This window comes from Embiotoca jacksoni, unplaced genomic scaffold (genome assembly GCF_022577435.1).
Source record: "Embiotoca jacksoni isolate LCO1_2020_lvr unplaced genomic scaffold, fEmbJac1.0.p SCAF_11, whole genome shotgun sequence".
NCBI lineage: Eukaryota > Metazoa > Chordata > Actinopteri > Embiotocidae > Embiotoca > Embiotoca jacksoni.
Window position 1 is genome coordinate 1,645,815 of NW_027185241.1, and position 16,188 is coordinate 1,662,002.

Consider the following 16,188-nt stretch of genomic DNA (forward strand, 5'->3'; position numbering starts at 1 on the left):
TGCACATTCCAAACAGTATGTGCTGTGTTCACATTGAAAAACGGACAGTAGAAAGTACGCTCAAGTCATCACACATACGCTGAAATATGGATGTCTTTTGGATGTATATAACTGTTCAACAAGGGAAACGGATGCACTCGTGACAGCAGAATAAAACAAAGTTTTCCACAGCCAATATTTTGGGAAGGCTAAATAATAACATCAATGACTGCTCTTTTCTGTTTATGCGGCCCAGGAAGCCTCGACAACGAGCCGCCGTGCACGTCACCAAGGACCTGAAACTGAAGAATCGAAATGAAATGTAGCCATCGTTAACTCTACCTGGGCTTTCTCTACTGTGGCAACTAAAAATGTCCTCCGTGGAAAAAGTCCAATTAAAATACATTTTTAAGACTTGCATGGAGATAGAGCCCCCCCCCCCCCCCCCCCCCCCCCCCCCATCCCACCCCCCTCCCCCCCGCACCCACTTAGTCGTAAAGCGATAAAGACATTGCGGCAGACATAAATGACTAACTGCATAGACACTTTGTCGCCTGAACTCTGATCATAACAGTGTTTAAGTGTGTGTTTTGCTGCACCAGGGTTGACCATACCTCATTAATGGTGTACCTCGGGGATGTTCTGACACACTAGACATGATCTAATCCATATTTGTTTGGCAGGTTTGGCCTTTCACTCGACAACCTCTTGTTGAAAAGTCCAGAAATCAGCGACACAAAACTATAATCAACATATCACTCTCTTCATTTATTGTCTTGTCGTTGGGGCCCCACAGGTGTAAATACTTTTCAACATTTCTAGCTAGAATTTGTGTGGCAAAGTCACAAACAAGGGGGGTTGTTCGTGTGTGGAAAAAAAAAAAAAATCAATGGAAGGAACTAACTCGGCAAAAGTTTATGGGTTGTTTTTGTCAAAGAATCTGTAATGTATTAACCATTTTGGCTAATAATTGTATCTAAATGTACAAATTGCTGCGGGTTCTTTTTTTGTACCCATTAGCTGCTGCTTTAGGGTAGATTTTAAGCACAAGGAAACATCACTGCTTTAAATATCACTTGAACACATGCCACCCCTCCAAAACAACAGGCCTGTTTTGATTCATTGCCTTTGTTATTAGGGGAATTATATGTTACTAAACCTGAAAGGTGTGCTTGAAAATGATCTCGCTCTCTGAGTCACGATGTTGAACTTGCAATGCAAGTAGTTTCCAAGGCCACTCCTACAGGTGCAGGATATCTGACTGTGTTAACTTCACTGTGTCCATTCTGCTGGCGGGCATTCATTCCAGTTGAGTGCGCCTGAACAATATATTGAGCTCCTTCCTGGTCTGGGGGCTCTGGTTGTCAGCTGAAACTGACCACTGATCTCTTTTAAATAAAAAAAAAAAAGAAAAGAAAAAGTGATGTCCTTTAAAGGGCATTTAGGGCATCTATAGCCAGTCTGCTTCAGCCTCAGGTAATTTATGCAAACGTATGCACCTCCCGCAACCCTCAGCTCTCAGCCATTGTGAATATCACTGCTCATACTGCTGGATCACATCGTGTTTGATTGGTTGCTGGAATGAACACTTGTCCTCAGGCTTAATAAAGACAAAGGCAATGGCACGCTATGGTCATGTACAGGGACAGCCAAGGGTCAGATAGTAATCCATACAGTCCTAATGAATTAATAAAAAAAAGTGATCCTATGGTTTGTAGTTAACCCTGATCCCTCAACAGTGTCAGATATTGCTGTGATTAACAACACAGGCTCAACAACAGACCCCGTTCAGGGACAGGTGTGCACTACAGAGTAGAAATGTGTTTCAGCAGCAGCATTAGGATCCTTTTTTTTTTTGAGGTTTTTTTTTTTTTTACCTTAAACCTCCATTCCTATAGGTGTCACTGTAGTCGGGCACCCCCTTACCTTTCGACTCCAGTTCTCCTCCTCCTCCTTACGTCAACCAAACCTCCGCGAAAGGGTATGCGTTTTGAAGGTTGTATTAAGACTACAACACCGCTGCCGACGGGACGAGTCGCCACTCGCCTCGACAACCACGGGACAAACCCCCCTGAGGCCGGGGCGGAGCGCACCACGAGCCTTCCCCCCCCCCCATCCGCATCCTCCTTCAAGAGCTCTCAGCCTCCCCCCCCTAAAAAGCCAAGGTCTTGTCCTCCCGGGTTCACCGTGAAGATGCCGCATACACGGATATTAATATTAAAAAGTTGAACTACACAGTGCACGCGGCAAAAATGCAATGTGGCAGCTCGTGCGGCTTCTCCTCAAGGTCAGCAGCACCTGAGCACCGCCGCCGCCTCACGGACGACTTTCTCGGGCAGTCGGAAGGGAAGAAGCGGAGCGGCGCGGCGCGGAGGGGATGCCGCTGTCTCGCGCGCATCCGGCATCAACAATAACATCTTTCACCGACGAGGACATCGACAGAAACGGACAACGGAACCGGACAAACTTGTTGAAACGTTGACCGACTAGGTTTGCCTTTTTTGACAGCATCATCATCATCGCCTGCCTGCCCACGGCCTGCGGTCGGGGGCTTGTTTTACCCGGCGACGAGCGGACAACGCCGGAGGTCCAACTTAACAGAATGGGCTCTCGGTTCGGTTGAAACCAACCGAGCTCGGTTGTCAGTTCGTGTGTTCAACGGCTGAAAAGAGTCGGTTCACTTAACGCAACGCGGCCGCTGCGTTTGCGAGCGACTTTTAACTCGTTTGGGTGTTTTTGAGGCAGACTTTTCACCAACTCATTTCTGTTCAAACCGACTTTATTTATTTATCTATTTATTTTTTAAATTTCCCTCCCCTCCCCACTAACATGACTTCGAGGACAGGGGGACGCAGCCCGGCCGGCTTCTGGAGCAGTTTTCCGGAGCGGGGACTGCTCCTGCTGACGGTTCTGGTGTTCCTGGAGGGCTCCGTGCTTCCACTCGGAGCCGCCAGCTCTCCGGATATCAGCCACCACGAAAACGTGAGGAGCGACATAGCGGCGAACGAGAGATACAACTCGACGAAGAAGCCCTTCCCCGTGCTCAGCTTGGACTACCACCACATCCAGACCCCCTTTGAAATCTCACTATGGGTGCTCCTCGCCTCTTTAATGAAATTAGGTGAGTATCATGTGGATGTTACGTGTTGTTACGTTAAAGCTGCCTGTAGCCCGGAAATGCTTGCTAGGATGTTTAGAGCCAGTTTTTTTTGTTTTTTTTTAAGACACCTTACATCTGCTCCTCCATTACATCTGGTCTGGTTTATTAGACTCCTCTTTTTGAGAAAACGGGGTTATTCTACAGTATGCCTGATGGTCAGATAAGGAACTCTGATAACTTCACCACAAGACAGTAGATAAATCAAGTCTTGTGCAAGTCTTGATTCAAATGATAAACATGCACTAAAGCCACTCGAAGGGGGGTCACGAGAACTGACAACTGGATTATCCAGGACCACCAGTTCATGCTGTTTATATTCTGCATATGAATTAAAGAGGGCCTTGTCACGCTGACATAACACGTTTGACCAGAGTAGCTCAATCCAGTCTGTTAATGGCTGGTTTTGCTTGTCCAGCAGATGAATCACTACTGTTGGTTTCATGTGGAGAGGATCTTAAAGCTGTATTTACTCACTGCTACGGGTGATGACTAAGCAGTTTGCGACAGTCTGGATTTTTATTTTAGAAAGGAACTATTTGGCAAGTGTCCAACGCAGGTTCACCTTCTGTTACACTTGTGATGAGGGATGTTTCAAAAGCAGAAAGTCAATTTTAGATGACCCAATTTAAGATCTTCCTCACGTTGTGTTCTCGACAGTTCAACCCTTCACTTTCCTCTGTTGTGTCTCGAGTTTCCTCCCCCTTTTGTTTGTTCCTCTCCTCTTCAGCTCCTGGTTGTTTGTTGTCCTCCTTTCTTTTACGTACTCTCCTGTCTTTTCAGCTCGTTCGTCAGTTCCCTCCGTGTGTCGCGCTTTCCACAGGACACTTGCATTGTCTCCAGCTATCTTTTTCTAAAAGTCAGCAGCTTGTCACTCGCATGTGACATCAGGGGCCTGACTGAGCAGCAGGCTGCAGACAGGGAGGACGCTGCCTCACTGTCTGGGCCAGAAGCCCAGTGTCTCCGGGGAGAGGACAGGCAAGGCAGAGAGGGACCACCTGGCTCTGGTGGCTCACTTGTAGGACACACGTCAAGCAAGCACGTCGAGGGGAAAATAAGCACAAGGAGAGAGAGAGAGAGAGAGAGAGACTGAGCTGAAGGAACGATTACAGTACAGTAAGCAAGAGATGTGCATAAAAGAAACGCAACTGGATGTTTGTAGGCTGACAGCAGCAGCAGACAGTGGTGACCTTAAGCCTCTGATTATCCCAGGACTGCTGAAAATGGGCGGTGGGTAATTCGAGGTGGCTGCTACATCGCTCAGCCTTGGCCATGTCTATGATTTATGTTGATAGACTTTATATCTTACAAGCCTAAAAGCACATTTGTCTCTTAAGCAGCCCCTGCCTGTGCATGGTGCCTCTCACTCCTCATTTTTCATACAAGTACTTTTCTTGAATTTGATTTTCATTACAAATCAAAACCAGGGGATGTCCTTTCACTGAGAACTTGCCTTAATGATGCTAAAGTGGCGCAGGCTTCATATTTATGAGATATCCTGTATTTTGGCTCCTCTAAGTGGCCTACAGACCAATTTTACACAAATAATGATTATTTATCAAGTTATGTCTCAAAAGCTATAATTGGCGCTGAAAGTGTACTACGAAGTCCTCATAAACTGATGTCGATTTTTCTCTGTGTTAAGAGCAACGGTGTGTTCGAATACATCTGTTAAGTTAAAATCAGGAAGATAAAAAATGACCTTAGTCCATATTAAGTTTATACGTAACATATCATAGAAAGACACTGCGCTGACGTTTCAAATTTGCATATCGGTGAGGTCTGATCTGATAACATTCACTAGTAGGACACATCTTTTGATAATCACTTTGATTGCCCTGAGGCTCCGCGATTCCTGCGTATTCGCTCCTTCCTAGTGTAACATGTCTGACAAGTTGAGTTAGTCTCACCTTCCTTGTAAATTTCACAACTGGCCAAAGAATTTGAAGAGAAGGTGTGTGTCCAGTGGGAAGCTGCAAATATATATATATATATATATATATATATATATATATATATATATATAAACAACCTTGGGCTCAAATGGATAACAGATACCTGGGGGGGGGGGGGGGGGGGGACCTCATATGAATGAAGTGGCGAACATTGATGTTACCCTCCCTGTTTCTAAACATTCACACCTGCAACTCGACCAAGTTCGATGCTGCAGACATGAAGCACAACAAATATAGCACCAGGCAGCCTCTTCAGTGTGCACTACAGAGTAGCCTGCTGCTGGTACAGAGACCTCCAAGGTCGAAAGGTTTAAGCCATAAATGTTATAAACCGCAGAGGCTCTACAGTGTGCCAGATTTTGCCCGTAAAATGGAAAGTAGGCTTGTAGTGAATAAATACAAACACCATTACGTTCTCAGCACTGCTGTAGTTTTATTACCGAGATTTTGGGGAATGTGTGGGAAATGCAAATGAGGGAATTCAACTGGTTATCAGTGCAAGTTGGTTTGATTTTGACCAACTCTCAGTGCTTGTAATCCCACAGTAAGTATTAAAGGGACAAAGTATCTATACTGATTAGACTTATATTTCTACTATATAAGTATATATTTATGCACATACAGTAATTAAAAGTACTTACCTCAGTCAGTTATTAGTGTTTTTTATATATATATATATATAAAAAAAAAAAACAGACATCTGGGCAAATGCAGAAGTCAATGCTCATCTGTTGGTAGACCCTGGGAGTTCGTGGAGAGGTTGGAGGTTGGGAAGCGAGCCGCTCCATCATGATTGGACACGGGTATTAGTGCAGAGTTTTGAAAACGTGAACTAGGAAAATTGCCCTTTGTTGTTGTTATATAGTGAGAAATAGCACATATTCAGAGGCAATCCAGAACCACAACTCTGACAGCCATAAGATGATCATCCATCAGTGTTGAACATTGCTGTTGCCTGGTTTCACCCAGTTACATTCAAATTCTAGTTTTACATATTAAGAATTGTTACCGGTTTCCATGTTTTTCTTACTCCTTCGATTCATATACCTGAGGAACTGGCGAGGTTGTGAGTTCTTTTTATGCCTTGTAATTAGTAGACGTGACTCTGTGATCTTAAATCTGGTTCTCGCAGCCTGCAGTTTAATTATTAAACTGCACAGAGGTTGACTTTTCTGAGATCCATTATACCTTGAATGTCACTATTTCAGGAATGCTGAGGTCGCTGAAGCAAATTTGTTTTGCTGAGTAAAAAGTTCCCTTGGAGACCTGCTCATCCCTCAAAAGATAGCTTTATCTATAGTAAATAGTTGATGATAGCTGTTACTGATGGGAGGCATTATTAGTATCACTGGATTTATGCACATATTCATTCTTGGAAAAATAAATATTTGTTCTTTTCCTTATAAAGTTACAGCATTTTTTTGTTTTTTGTTTTAATCCAAAGTGAAATTTGAAGCAGTCTACCAGAATCAACCAATCAAAGACTGGGTTATAATGAATTTACCCTGTAGGAGTATCTGGCTACACTTTGGCAACACTTGATGAACAAGTTTAATTCATGTACTTGTGGAGGATTTGGCAAACCCTTAAGAAATTGAGCCTTAATATTGTCCTTATCTGTAATGCAGCGTGGGAAAGATTACTATTTCATCATCGGAAATAACACCCTTGGCAAAGCTCGAATCACAGTGTCACAGACTGTACTCCGCTTATCTTCATTGTGTTATTTAGGTTAAAACTTAACTAAGATGTCAGGTATTCTTAACAGAGAGGAACATTGATATGCTCTTAATCTTAAAAATGAATGTCTTTGCCTATAAGATTACTCGCATCCGGTCAATATCAAAGGCATTCACACAAACAGCCCTCAAAGCAGTAATGGATATTGATTGTTTTGATGGCTCGCCATTCTTTGCGCGCACCACGGGAAGAAAGAAACAAGTGTCATTTTAGGTGTCATAGGCCAACGGCACTTTAATGATTAGCCTTACTCAAGTGGTCGGCTTTCGATTTGATTAAAAAAAAAAAAAAATTGCCTTATGGGTGGATCAATGTAGTGAACTCTTTATCATCACAGAGATAACGGTCTTATCTAAGACATGGAAACAAAGCTCACTTGTCAGTTGCAAGACAAAGTCAAAGGTTCATCTTGTAGTAAAAACCTACTCTGTCCTTAGAATTGTAATTATATCCTTTGGTTTCCTAGAAGTCAAATCTTCACTCCTTTCTGTTGGCTTGGTTTCTCTCCATTTAAAACACCACTCAGCTCACTAGACGGTCTACAGTACTGCTCGCGCCAGACATTTGATACTTTCGCTGAGCTGTACCTCACGCTGTAAGTTACTGTAGAAGGTATCTTTGTGCATTGCAGTAAACCTCAAACACAGGTGTCGGTGTGCCAACATCGCGGCCGTTGTGGCGCAGCTCTGAAACGCATCCCTGTGAGGAATCGCCAGCGTGAGATGTCAGAGTTTTTGTGCAGATGTGATGCCAGCAATCCTACTGAAATATACCAGCACAAGGCCATAATAAATAATTTAAACTAATGCTGGAGCTGCATGAGCAACTTGAGGAGCACAGTGGTCTGCATCAAACAATAAAACAATGTCCGTCGGCAGCTTCTCTTTCACGCAGCGCTGTTGACGGGAACAACGCCTCCATCGCTCTAAAGTACATATCTTTCCTGACCCCGTCTGTGAACACTCAAATGATCCGACGTTGGAAAACTTGGCCAGTGAGTTCAACGTCACAATTTCTAGACAAAGACTCAAATGAATCACCAGTCACCATCCTGAACACAGACACTGTTTAAATGTTTTCTCTCTCTCTCTCTCTCTCTCTCTCTCTCCTTCTCGCTTCATCCAGCTGATTTGGTTGCCAGTGGTGTTCAATTAGTCACCCGGCAACACGACACAGCTCCTGTCTTTTAGAAATGATCAGGTTTAGCAAGTACCAGGCTGTGCTGAGGCCGGGGACTCGTGCCGAAGTGAAAGAGCTGTTACCCTTTGCCGGTTTTCAATAACCGTGCTGCATAAAGGCTCTCAGGAAGGGAATGAGGCAAGAACACAGCGGCTGCTTTTATTAACAAGCAGCCGCAATGAACCGCCTGATCTTAGCGTTAAAGAATGTGGCATAAAATTCTCATGATTACTCCTTGTCGCCGAAGCACCGCTTATATCTTACCTCTTTAATACACGCGTCTTGATTGCAGCGCGGTGGTGGGCGGTGAGTCATTCTTTGATATTCACATCCCTCCTTTTCACTACCTTATCTCCAGCGTTCTGGCTCTTCACTTGATGAGCGCCGAGGGCCCAATAACGGGAGTCACACAGGAGAGATTTAAGAATGTGCCGTCACCACTTACACAGCGTCGGCCGCTTTAGGCTTCCTCGACCTGAGCCTTTTGTCTTGGGGTCCTAGATGTGCTGAGAAGGGTCAGTAGCGATGCTGATGTCCAGCATGCACGGTCGTCACTTGTCCCTCTTGGCCACCCTTGAATGATAATGGCTCATTTAGAGTTTCCTTCTTGGATCCAGTATTGAGTGTGCCTCCGCTCAAGGCACCAGCAGAAATACATTTGTACAATCCAGTCGTGACCCGTTTGCTCTTTCCTCCAGGACGACACTGGATGGCATTGTGTCAAAGTTTTTGTCCTGATGACTTTCTTTGCAGAGCTCGGTCATCGGGACAGTTTAGAAATCTTTCTTTAAAAATGAAACAATATTTCTATGTATTTGGCCGTTAGGGCCTTATTTATGGATTATGATTCGGGGAGGGAAAGCTGTGAGCCAAAAGTCCTCTGCCTCACGTTCATTTCTTAATGTCACTCAGAAGAACACTTTACACAAGGGATCATGGGACTGTTTGTCCTCTAATAGCACCCCTGCTTGGTGTCCCATGTCCCCCCCCCCCCGGGACTGAATTATACTTATTTATTTTTTTGTATAACTTTTGAAAAAAAAAAAACAAGTGTGACAAGGTTTTCTTTTGGTCAACCCGCTCCATAGCCAGATCAAATGAGCTGCACAGTCGGCCGCTTCCATTGTGTGAATTTGGAAACCACAGTAATCTGTTCCTGTAAGTGTCTGTAATTTTCCATGCTCATGTCAGAAGACTGTGATTACTTAATTATTATGATGAAACACACATTGAGGATCAGTTCTTGGATAGCAGTAGGAAGTTGCTTGTTTTCCAGGACTTTCTTTCAACTGTGGCCCTTACAAAGGAAGCTTATTTTCAGCGGGTATTCCCGTGTAACCATAAAACCTGAGTCATACCTCGGCAGCGTGTTTGCTCAAGGTCTATATGAACATGCTTGTTGTTAGCACACCTTGTTGCAGACATTCAGCTGGCAACAGGCTGAGCAAATTTGTCTTGTCTAAAGTTTAATGCATATAACATTCTGCATACCTTGTGTACATACATAGTGTGTTATTCAATTCTAATTGTTAACGTCGGAATTGTTGTTTCCATGCATTTGTAAGAAAAACGAGGGGATGACAAACTGATAGGACCTCTTGCATTTGCGGTCGGAATAATTCCATAAAACGCTATCAGGGGTATCATTTCTGAGGAAGGCCTTTCATCGTGATCTATTCTGTTCATCTTAAAACCAATTAGCCCAGCTGGATGCGCAGAGGCCCACTTGCGCTATCTGGTGGCCCCGTCTCTGAACAGAGATCTCCGCGGTGTTGACGTCTCTTTAACACGTTTAGACGAGACTTTGGAATGATGCAAGTGCTGTGGGAGTTGCGACGTTGTGATTTCTCTTTAATTGGGAAGCTTCCATGAACAGATTGCTGCTTTCTTCTGGAGAGACACTGTGCTTTGGATAGTCTCGGAACCAGCTGTGGAGTTTACATCCTGCTCACCACTCATGCCTTTTGGGGAATTTGCATTGTTTACCCCAATCAAGCAGCTATCACAAGAATATTTTCATGAACCCAGCTGGCCGCTGAGCCTCTGGGGAGTCTGGGGTGGTGCTTATTTTCGAATTTAGTTCTTGGAAAGAAGACGAGCGCTCAGGCTCTGACATCTCGTTGAGGGCAAATTAAGTCTCCTTAGAGTATTTAAGATAAAGCCTCTCTCACTATATTTCCAAAACGTGCAGCTGGATGACTCACAGACGTGCACTTGTTTGGCTTGTGTTCTGAAACACTAATCGTGTTGTCCTGAAGCTAACCGAGCATTAAGCACCACCACCACCACCACCACAGACGCCTTGTACGAAATCACGACTGTTTGCTGTCCTGGCTCCTAAATGGTGGAATGAGCTCCCCACCGACATCAGGACAGCAGAAAGTCTGTACATCTTCCGCCGCAAACTAAAAACACACCTCTTCCGACATGAACAGTAGCACTTTAGTAGCACTTAAAATGGCACTTACTGACAGCACTTTGTAGTTTGGCTTTCTTGAAGAAATTGTATTTTCTTGATTCTTGTTGTTCTGGGTTGTGTACCCTCATGGTTGAAATGCACTTATTGTAAGTCGCTTTGGATAAAAGCGTCGGCTAAATGAAATGTAATGTAATGTAATGTATGCCCGAAGAGAATTTCTCCTACTGGCCTTTTACATACTGTTAAGACAAAGCCATGTAACATTGTAATGTCGATATAATTCCACATTCTACGTCTCGATTGTAAATGATCTGTTTACTTCGAGTGGTAAACTTGTAAAAGTGGCAGACGGCAGGGCGATTACACAACAAGCTGCGATGTGCTAATTAGCAAACATTAATTTGCTGCTCCGCCATCATCCACATTGTGTAATTGTAAGATAATTGAAGCAGCCCGGCGCCATTCACCAGCCTGCCCCTCCTGTCTTTGGCCCGGGAGGGAGGGGAGGAGGGGGGGGGGGGAGCTTCTGAGCTTCTGCCATCGGGGGGGTTATGTTTGCACAGAATGCTATGAATGTGCGAAAATGTGTCAAAACCAAAAACGTCATCCAAGTGACAATTATTTTCCACAATGACGGACCGTGTGACGCCATGCTAATGCCTATTGGATGATACGCATGGTCACATTATCTGCATCCGTAAGATTGCCCAGCCCGCATGTCACCTCACCCGGTTCATATTTCTGTGCGTGTGGTTCGTGTCGGTGTTGATGCGCCGTGGGCTCAGCGCCAGCCGGAAAAATGACACATCCCTGCGTTACCAGTTGTCAACAGTAAATATAGCCGCGGGAGGACTTCACACCGCGGGATGCACACGGCTGTCCCTTTGAAATCTTCGTCCCCTTTTGTTTACAGCAGCTGTCCCGTCCCCGCCTCACCGGGTTCACGCAGCCGTGTCCACGCTTATGATTTTCATGTGAAACTCACAAAGATAGCCTCATAAAGTCGGCTACTTTTTTTTTTTTTTTTTTAATTTTTAACGCACAGGTGAAGTGTAAAGAAGACTCCTCATTAGACCTGCGGCCTCAGGAGCCGACGGCGTGACGTGTAAACGCAACAGGATCCAGCGCCCTCGCCCCGTCGGCTCCCTTTTTACACGGGCGTAGATTGATTCGACCGCATCCGCTGCTGGCTTGACAGCAGAACAACAACGGCCCACTCCCCCCCTTTCCCTCCTTTCCCCCCTTCCCCCCCCCTCCCCCGGATGGCACGTTTGGACATTTTATACACAATGGCGAGGCGGAATAACAGCACCACTTTCCTGCCTTGAACAGACTGTATAAAAGGGTCTATAAGCGGTCTCCGGCGACTCACCGCAGAGTTATTTGTGCCGTGATGCGAGCCACGCGCCCTCTAGCAACGGCAGGTAATTACGGACGGTTAGTCTCACTTATGTGGAACTCCCCCGAAACCGGATTACCACGTATTCAAAAAGACAAATGAAAATTGAACGTTTTTGTTTTTTCACTTCACATTCATTCATTTAGTCGTTTACCGAATGTAGGCTTACGACAAATGTATTCAAATGTCAGCTCTTCCGAGTCGATCTGTCATGATATCTGTGGACAACAAGTGTTTTCCATGTTTATTTCAGGTTTTTTTTTACTTGGAAGAATTCACAAGGCCAGCCGCTACAGGGCACGCAGCAGACTTCTCGTTTTCTTTACCCAGCCTACAGCTTCAAGAGAAAAGGAACCACTTATGCTGACACTGTTAGTTCCTTTAGGTGAAATGAGGACGGGCGAGCTCTGACATGTCGGCACAGCCACCGCAAAAATCAAGCGTTTTCCTTTGTGTTTACTACGAACATTAACAGTGTAATGAACATTGATGTCGACAGGAAATTGCACATTTTTTTTGACCTTGGGTCATTGCACCGGCAAGATAACTGATAAATTGAAAGCAGAAGTTAGGAGTGGTTGTCTGGGTGGTGACATAATTCAGAGGTGTAGTGTGTCACAGCTGATCGGCCTTCTGATGTCGTGTTTGCTTTTGCGCTGTTGCCGTTTCTACAGTGAGGAAACGGACGGGAACAATTCCAGTTAAGTGTTTCAGCCGCGTCTTTCAGTCGTCCATCTGCATTTTTCACCTGCACTGATGAAACAGATTCTTATGTTACGCTTCGGTGGTTTTGTTTTGAACTCTTGAGCACACGTGACCTTCAACTCAACGCTGTGCCTGAATGCCTCCTGTGTAGAGCAACACGGTCCTCCTGCTGTTGCTCTGCCAACGTGATGCTCGGCACTATGCCTTCTGTGTAGGCGCGCGCGCACGCACACACCCACACCCACACCCACACACACACACACCCACACACACACACACACACACACTGACACAATTAACTTCCAGTGAACCCCTCCCTCGTTCTTGTTTCCCCACATTTCATCGCTCCTTGTCTTGTTTGCGTCCATTTCCCCAGGGTTCCACCTGATTCCTCGTCTGTCCAGCATCGTGCCAGAGAGCTGCCTGTTGATTGTGGTGGGCCTGCTGGTGGGGGGGCTCATCAAAGTGGCCGGAGAGACGGTCCCACCAGTGCTGGATTCCAGATTGTTCTTCCTCTGCCTCCTGCCTCCCATCATCCTGGATGCTGGCTACTTCCTGCCCATCCGTCCCTTTATGGAAAACCTGGGCACAATCCTGATGTTTGCCGTCGTGGGCACTCTGTGGAACGCCTTCTTCATCGGTGGCTTGCTGTACGCTGTGTGTCAGATCCAGCCAGACAACCCATCGACCCTCCATCAACTGGAGCTTCTGCCTTGCCTGCTGTTCGGCTCCATCGTCTCGGCTGTGGATCCTGTCGCGGTGCTCGCTGTTTTTGAGGAGATCCACATCAATGAGCTGTTGCACATCCTGGTGTTTGGAGAATCACTGCTTAATGATGCTGTAACTGTGGTGAGTGACCAAAACTACAAATATGAGGCAATACGTGAGATGACAGCCTTTCATGATTTTATTTACGAGAGTGCCTTTATTGCTTTATTTGTGCACCATTAAAGGTAGACGGATAGATAAGAGATAGACTTCTGTCAAGAATATTTATGATATAATGGTGTAGTGTAAGCCCTCGCTTGTAGCCCTCAGATGCTTCTATGCCATTACAAGGGTGCAACTTTATCATGTTGGAGAACCAAAGTGCCTTTGCATCAAATGTTCTCATTCAGACACCTCAAAACGTCGCAGTTGAACTGGGCATTGACGGTCTGACCCCGAGGGACAAATTAACATTGCACAACCTGACAGTGATGTTCTGCTCCTCTAAAACAAAATGTCACTCAAAACGCCTCGCATTTTATTTCTTAATTGCTGTAGATTCTCAGAAGCACTTCAAGAGTCTCTGTTGCTAATTTCCTGAGTTTGAGACTAAATTTGACTTTGTCTTTTGATCAAGTCCGTGGAGAAATCGCCCAGACCACCGGTTGCACACCGTTTGTGTGCAACAGGTGCAGTCTCAGAACTGTTTGATCCACTCCGGTATGACAGAGTTATTATTGAGTGGCAGTTGTTTATCTGATACCCAGCGAAACGATAACATGGTCTCCCTGAAGACGCCATCATCAATAATTGAATGAAGGGCATAAATTACCTTTTAACCCTGAATGTTTCTCATTGACGCCAATGGCAATCTTGATGTGTCACACAGCAGTCTGTGACAAACTTAGAAACTTAGTGTTCGTCATCAGATTAAGTTGTGGAATGAAATTGAAATACAGTTCTTTCCTTCAATTTTTTTTTTAATCTACTGACAAGCCACAAAATAGTTCTCAGCTCACAGCATGCCGGCGGTTGGCTGGCGTGTTCCGATACAGCGCCATACGCAGTGTAAAGTTACTGACAATTCTTGCGCTGCGTAGTTTATAGTCCTCATAGACTCTGCATGTTCATTCCCCAAGGGCCCTTGTCTCCTTTGGCACCACTGCACATTCATAAAAGTTGTATGGTACATTGCCACCGTTTGCACAGTCAGTTTTGAGTGCAGGCTTTGGTGAGAGCCAGAGCTCATCAGCCTGGGAGCACTTCGTAGTCAATCTGCAGATTAGTCTGCCGTGCTTTACAGGAGTTTGGATATCCCACAGTGAGATTCTCAGCAAGTGCCTGGTTTCTTTGTGCCAAATACTTTCAGTACAGAAGGGTGCACGACTGACTACACGTGACGTGCTTTGCAACCTTTGGTTGTTGATTTTTTTTTTTTTTTTTTTTTTAATCTGCTGCGACATTTACCCTGAATTTTTGTCGAACCACTTTTTTGTAGCTTCCACTATGACCTCCGTATTAGGGCCGGAGCACCGATGGTGCGAAAGCCCTATTGTTTTTCAAGGAATTCTTCTTTTTATTCTTACGTAAAGTGATTTGCCTTTTTGGAGGCTTTATCATATTCAAAAACTCATGAAAGTGGATGCACACACGTCTCCCGGTGAAAAATTTCGTATTCTAGTGGAGTCGCGAGTGGGCGTGGCCAAATGGCTCGAGAGCGCCCCCTAAACCTCACGCCTGAAACCTCACAAAACGTGCAGCATACATCCGGCGTGGTGAGACGATACATCTGATGTGTTTTGCGAGCGGGCGTGGCCAAACGGCTCGCTCGCCGTGACACAGGAAGTTGATGTTTAAGGTCAAGGGATGCTTGAAACCTCACGAAACGTGTCACGTACATCCGGCGTGGTGAGACGATACATTATATACCTGTTTTGCGAGAAGCGGGGATATGCGGTCCCTCGCGCGCTGCACGTCGAGGAGGCGGCTTCGGGGAGGCGGCGCACGGGAGTGCGAGGGCCCGTTATCACTGCTTGCAGTTTTAATTTCATGTTCCTCTTTTGACGGAATCAATACGGCCACATGGGGTAGATGAACTACACCGGAGTTTCCATTGTTTTGTTGGCTTTTCTTGTGATTTGCAGTGTCTTGTCATATATTATAATCAGGATCATTTTTCTTAAATTTGAATACTGTCCATTCACATTTATTAAACCGTTTTCTTTTTTCTTTCTTTTTTTTATCTCACCTCTTTTATTGTTCACTCCCTCCCTGTCTACTATTCCTCCCTCTCACAGGTACTATACCACCTTTTTGAGGAGTATTCGGGCGCTGGCACGGTGTCAGTGTTGGACGCCGTACTGGGAATCATCTCCTTCTTTGTGGTTGCGTTAGGTGGCGTCCTAGTCGGCACGATCTACGGGATCCTGACTGCCTTCACCTCACGCTTCACCTACCACACGCGTGTCATCGAGCCGCTGTTTGTCTTCATGTACAGCTACATGGCGTACCTGTCGGCCGAGGTGTTCCACCTGTCTGGCATCATGGCGTAAGTTTGTGGTTAAAAAGACAGGCTGGTAAACAGAGAGACTAATAGGGCACCTTATTTAAATGTGCTGGGTATACAGTACACAGTTGTGCAATATCGCTGAATGTCAAATGGTTCAAAGCGTTATCATTTCACAATAATCCCATTGTTCTTCAGTTGATGTGTATTTTATATGATCTTATGTATCCTTTAAACATGGTAAAATAAATTGAATATATGAGCACCAAAGTACAACCAACAAAAGTGATGCCAACCGTGACATCTGTAACAAAAGCGATCATACATGTATCTTCAAGTCAAAGCAGTCAAATCCATGTACAAAGTTATAAAATGACCTGTGACCTCAACTTTGGCTTGTTGCCGTGTCTAATGCAACATGGCTGGTAAGGTGTTGACTGA

At 45.1% G+C, this 16,188-nt stretch overlaps 1 protein-coding gene across 4 annotated transcripts in view; it reads left to right on the forward strand.

Moving 5' to 3' along the window:
• The first annotated feature begins 1,965 nt into the window (after positions 1-1,965).
• slc9a1a (solute carrier family 9 member A1a) overlaps positions 1,966-16,188 on the forward strand; it is a 28,418-nt gene continuing 14,195 nt past the window's right edge. The window contains exons 1-3 of one of the 4 annotated variants that reach the window (XR_011177881.1): positions 1,966-3,100; positions 12,910-13,382; positions 15,539-15,789. Coding sequence is in view for 3 of the 4 variants with exons in the window: in XM_069141709.1 (XP_068997810.1) it covers positions 2,809-3,100; positions 12,910-13,382; positions 15,539-15,789 (1,016 nt within the window). In the remaining variant the exon portion in view is untranslated. The remainder of the gene's footprint in view (positions 3,101-12,909; positions 13,383-15,538; positions 15,790-16,188) is intronic. The other 3 variants (XM_069141709.1, XM_069141699.1, XM_069141708.1) reach the window with 3 other exon arrangements.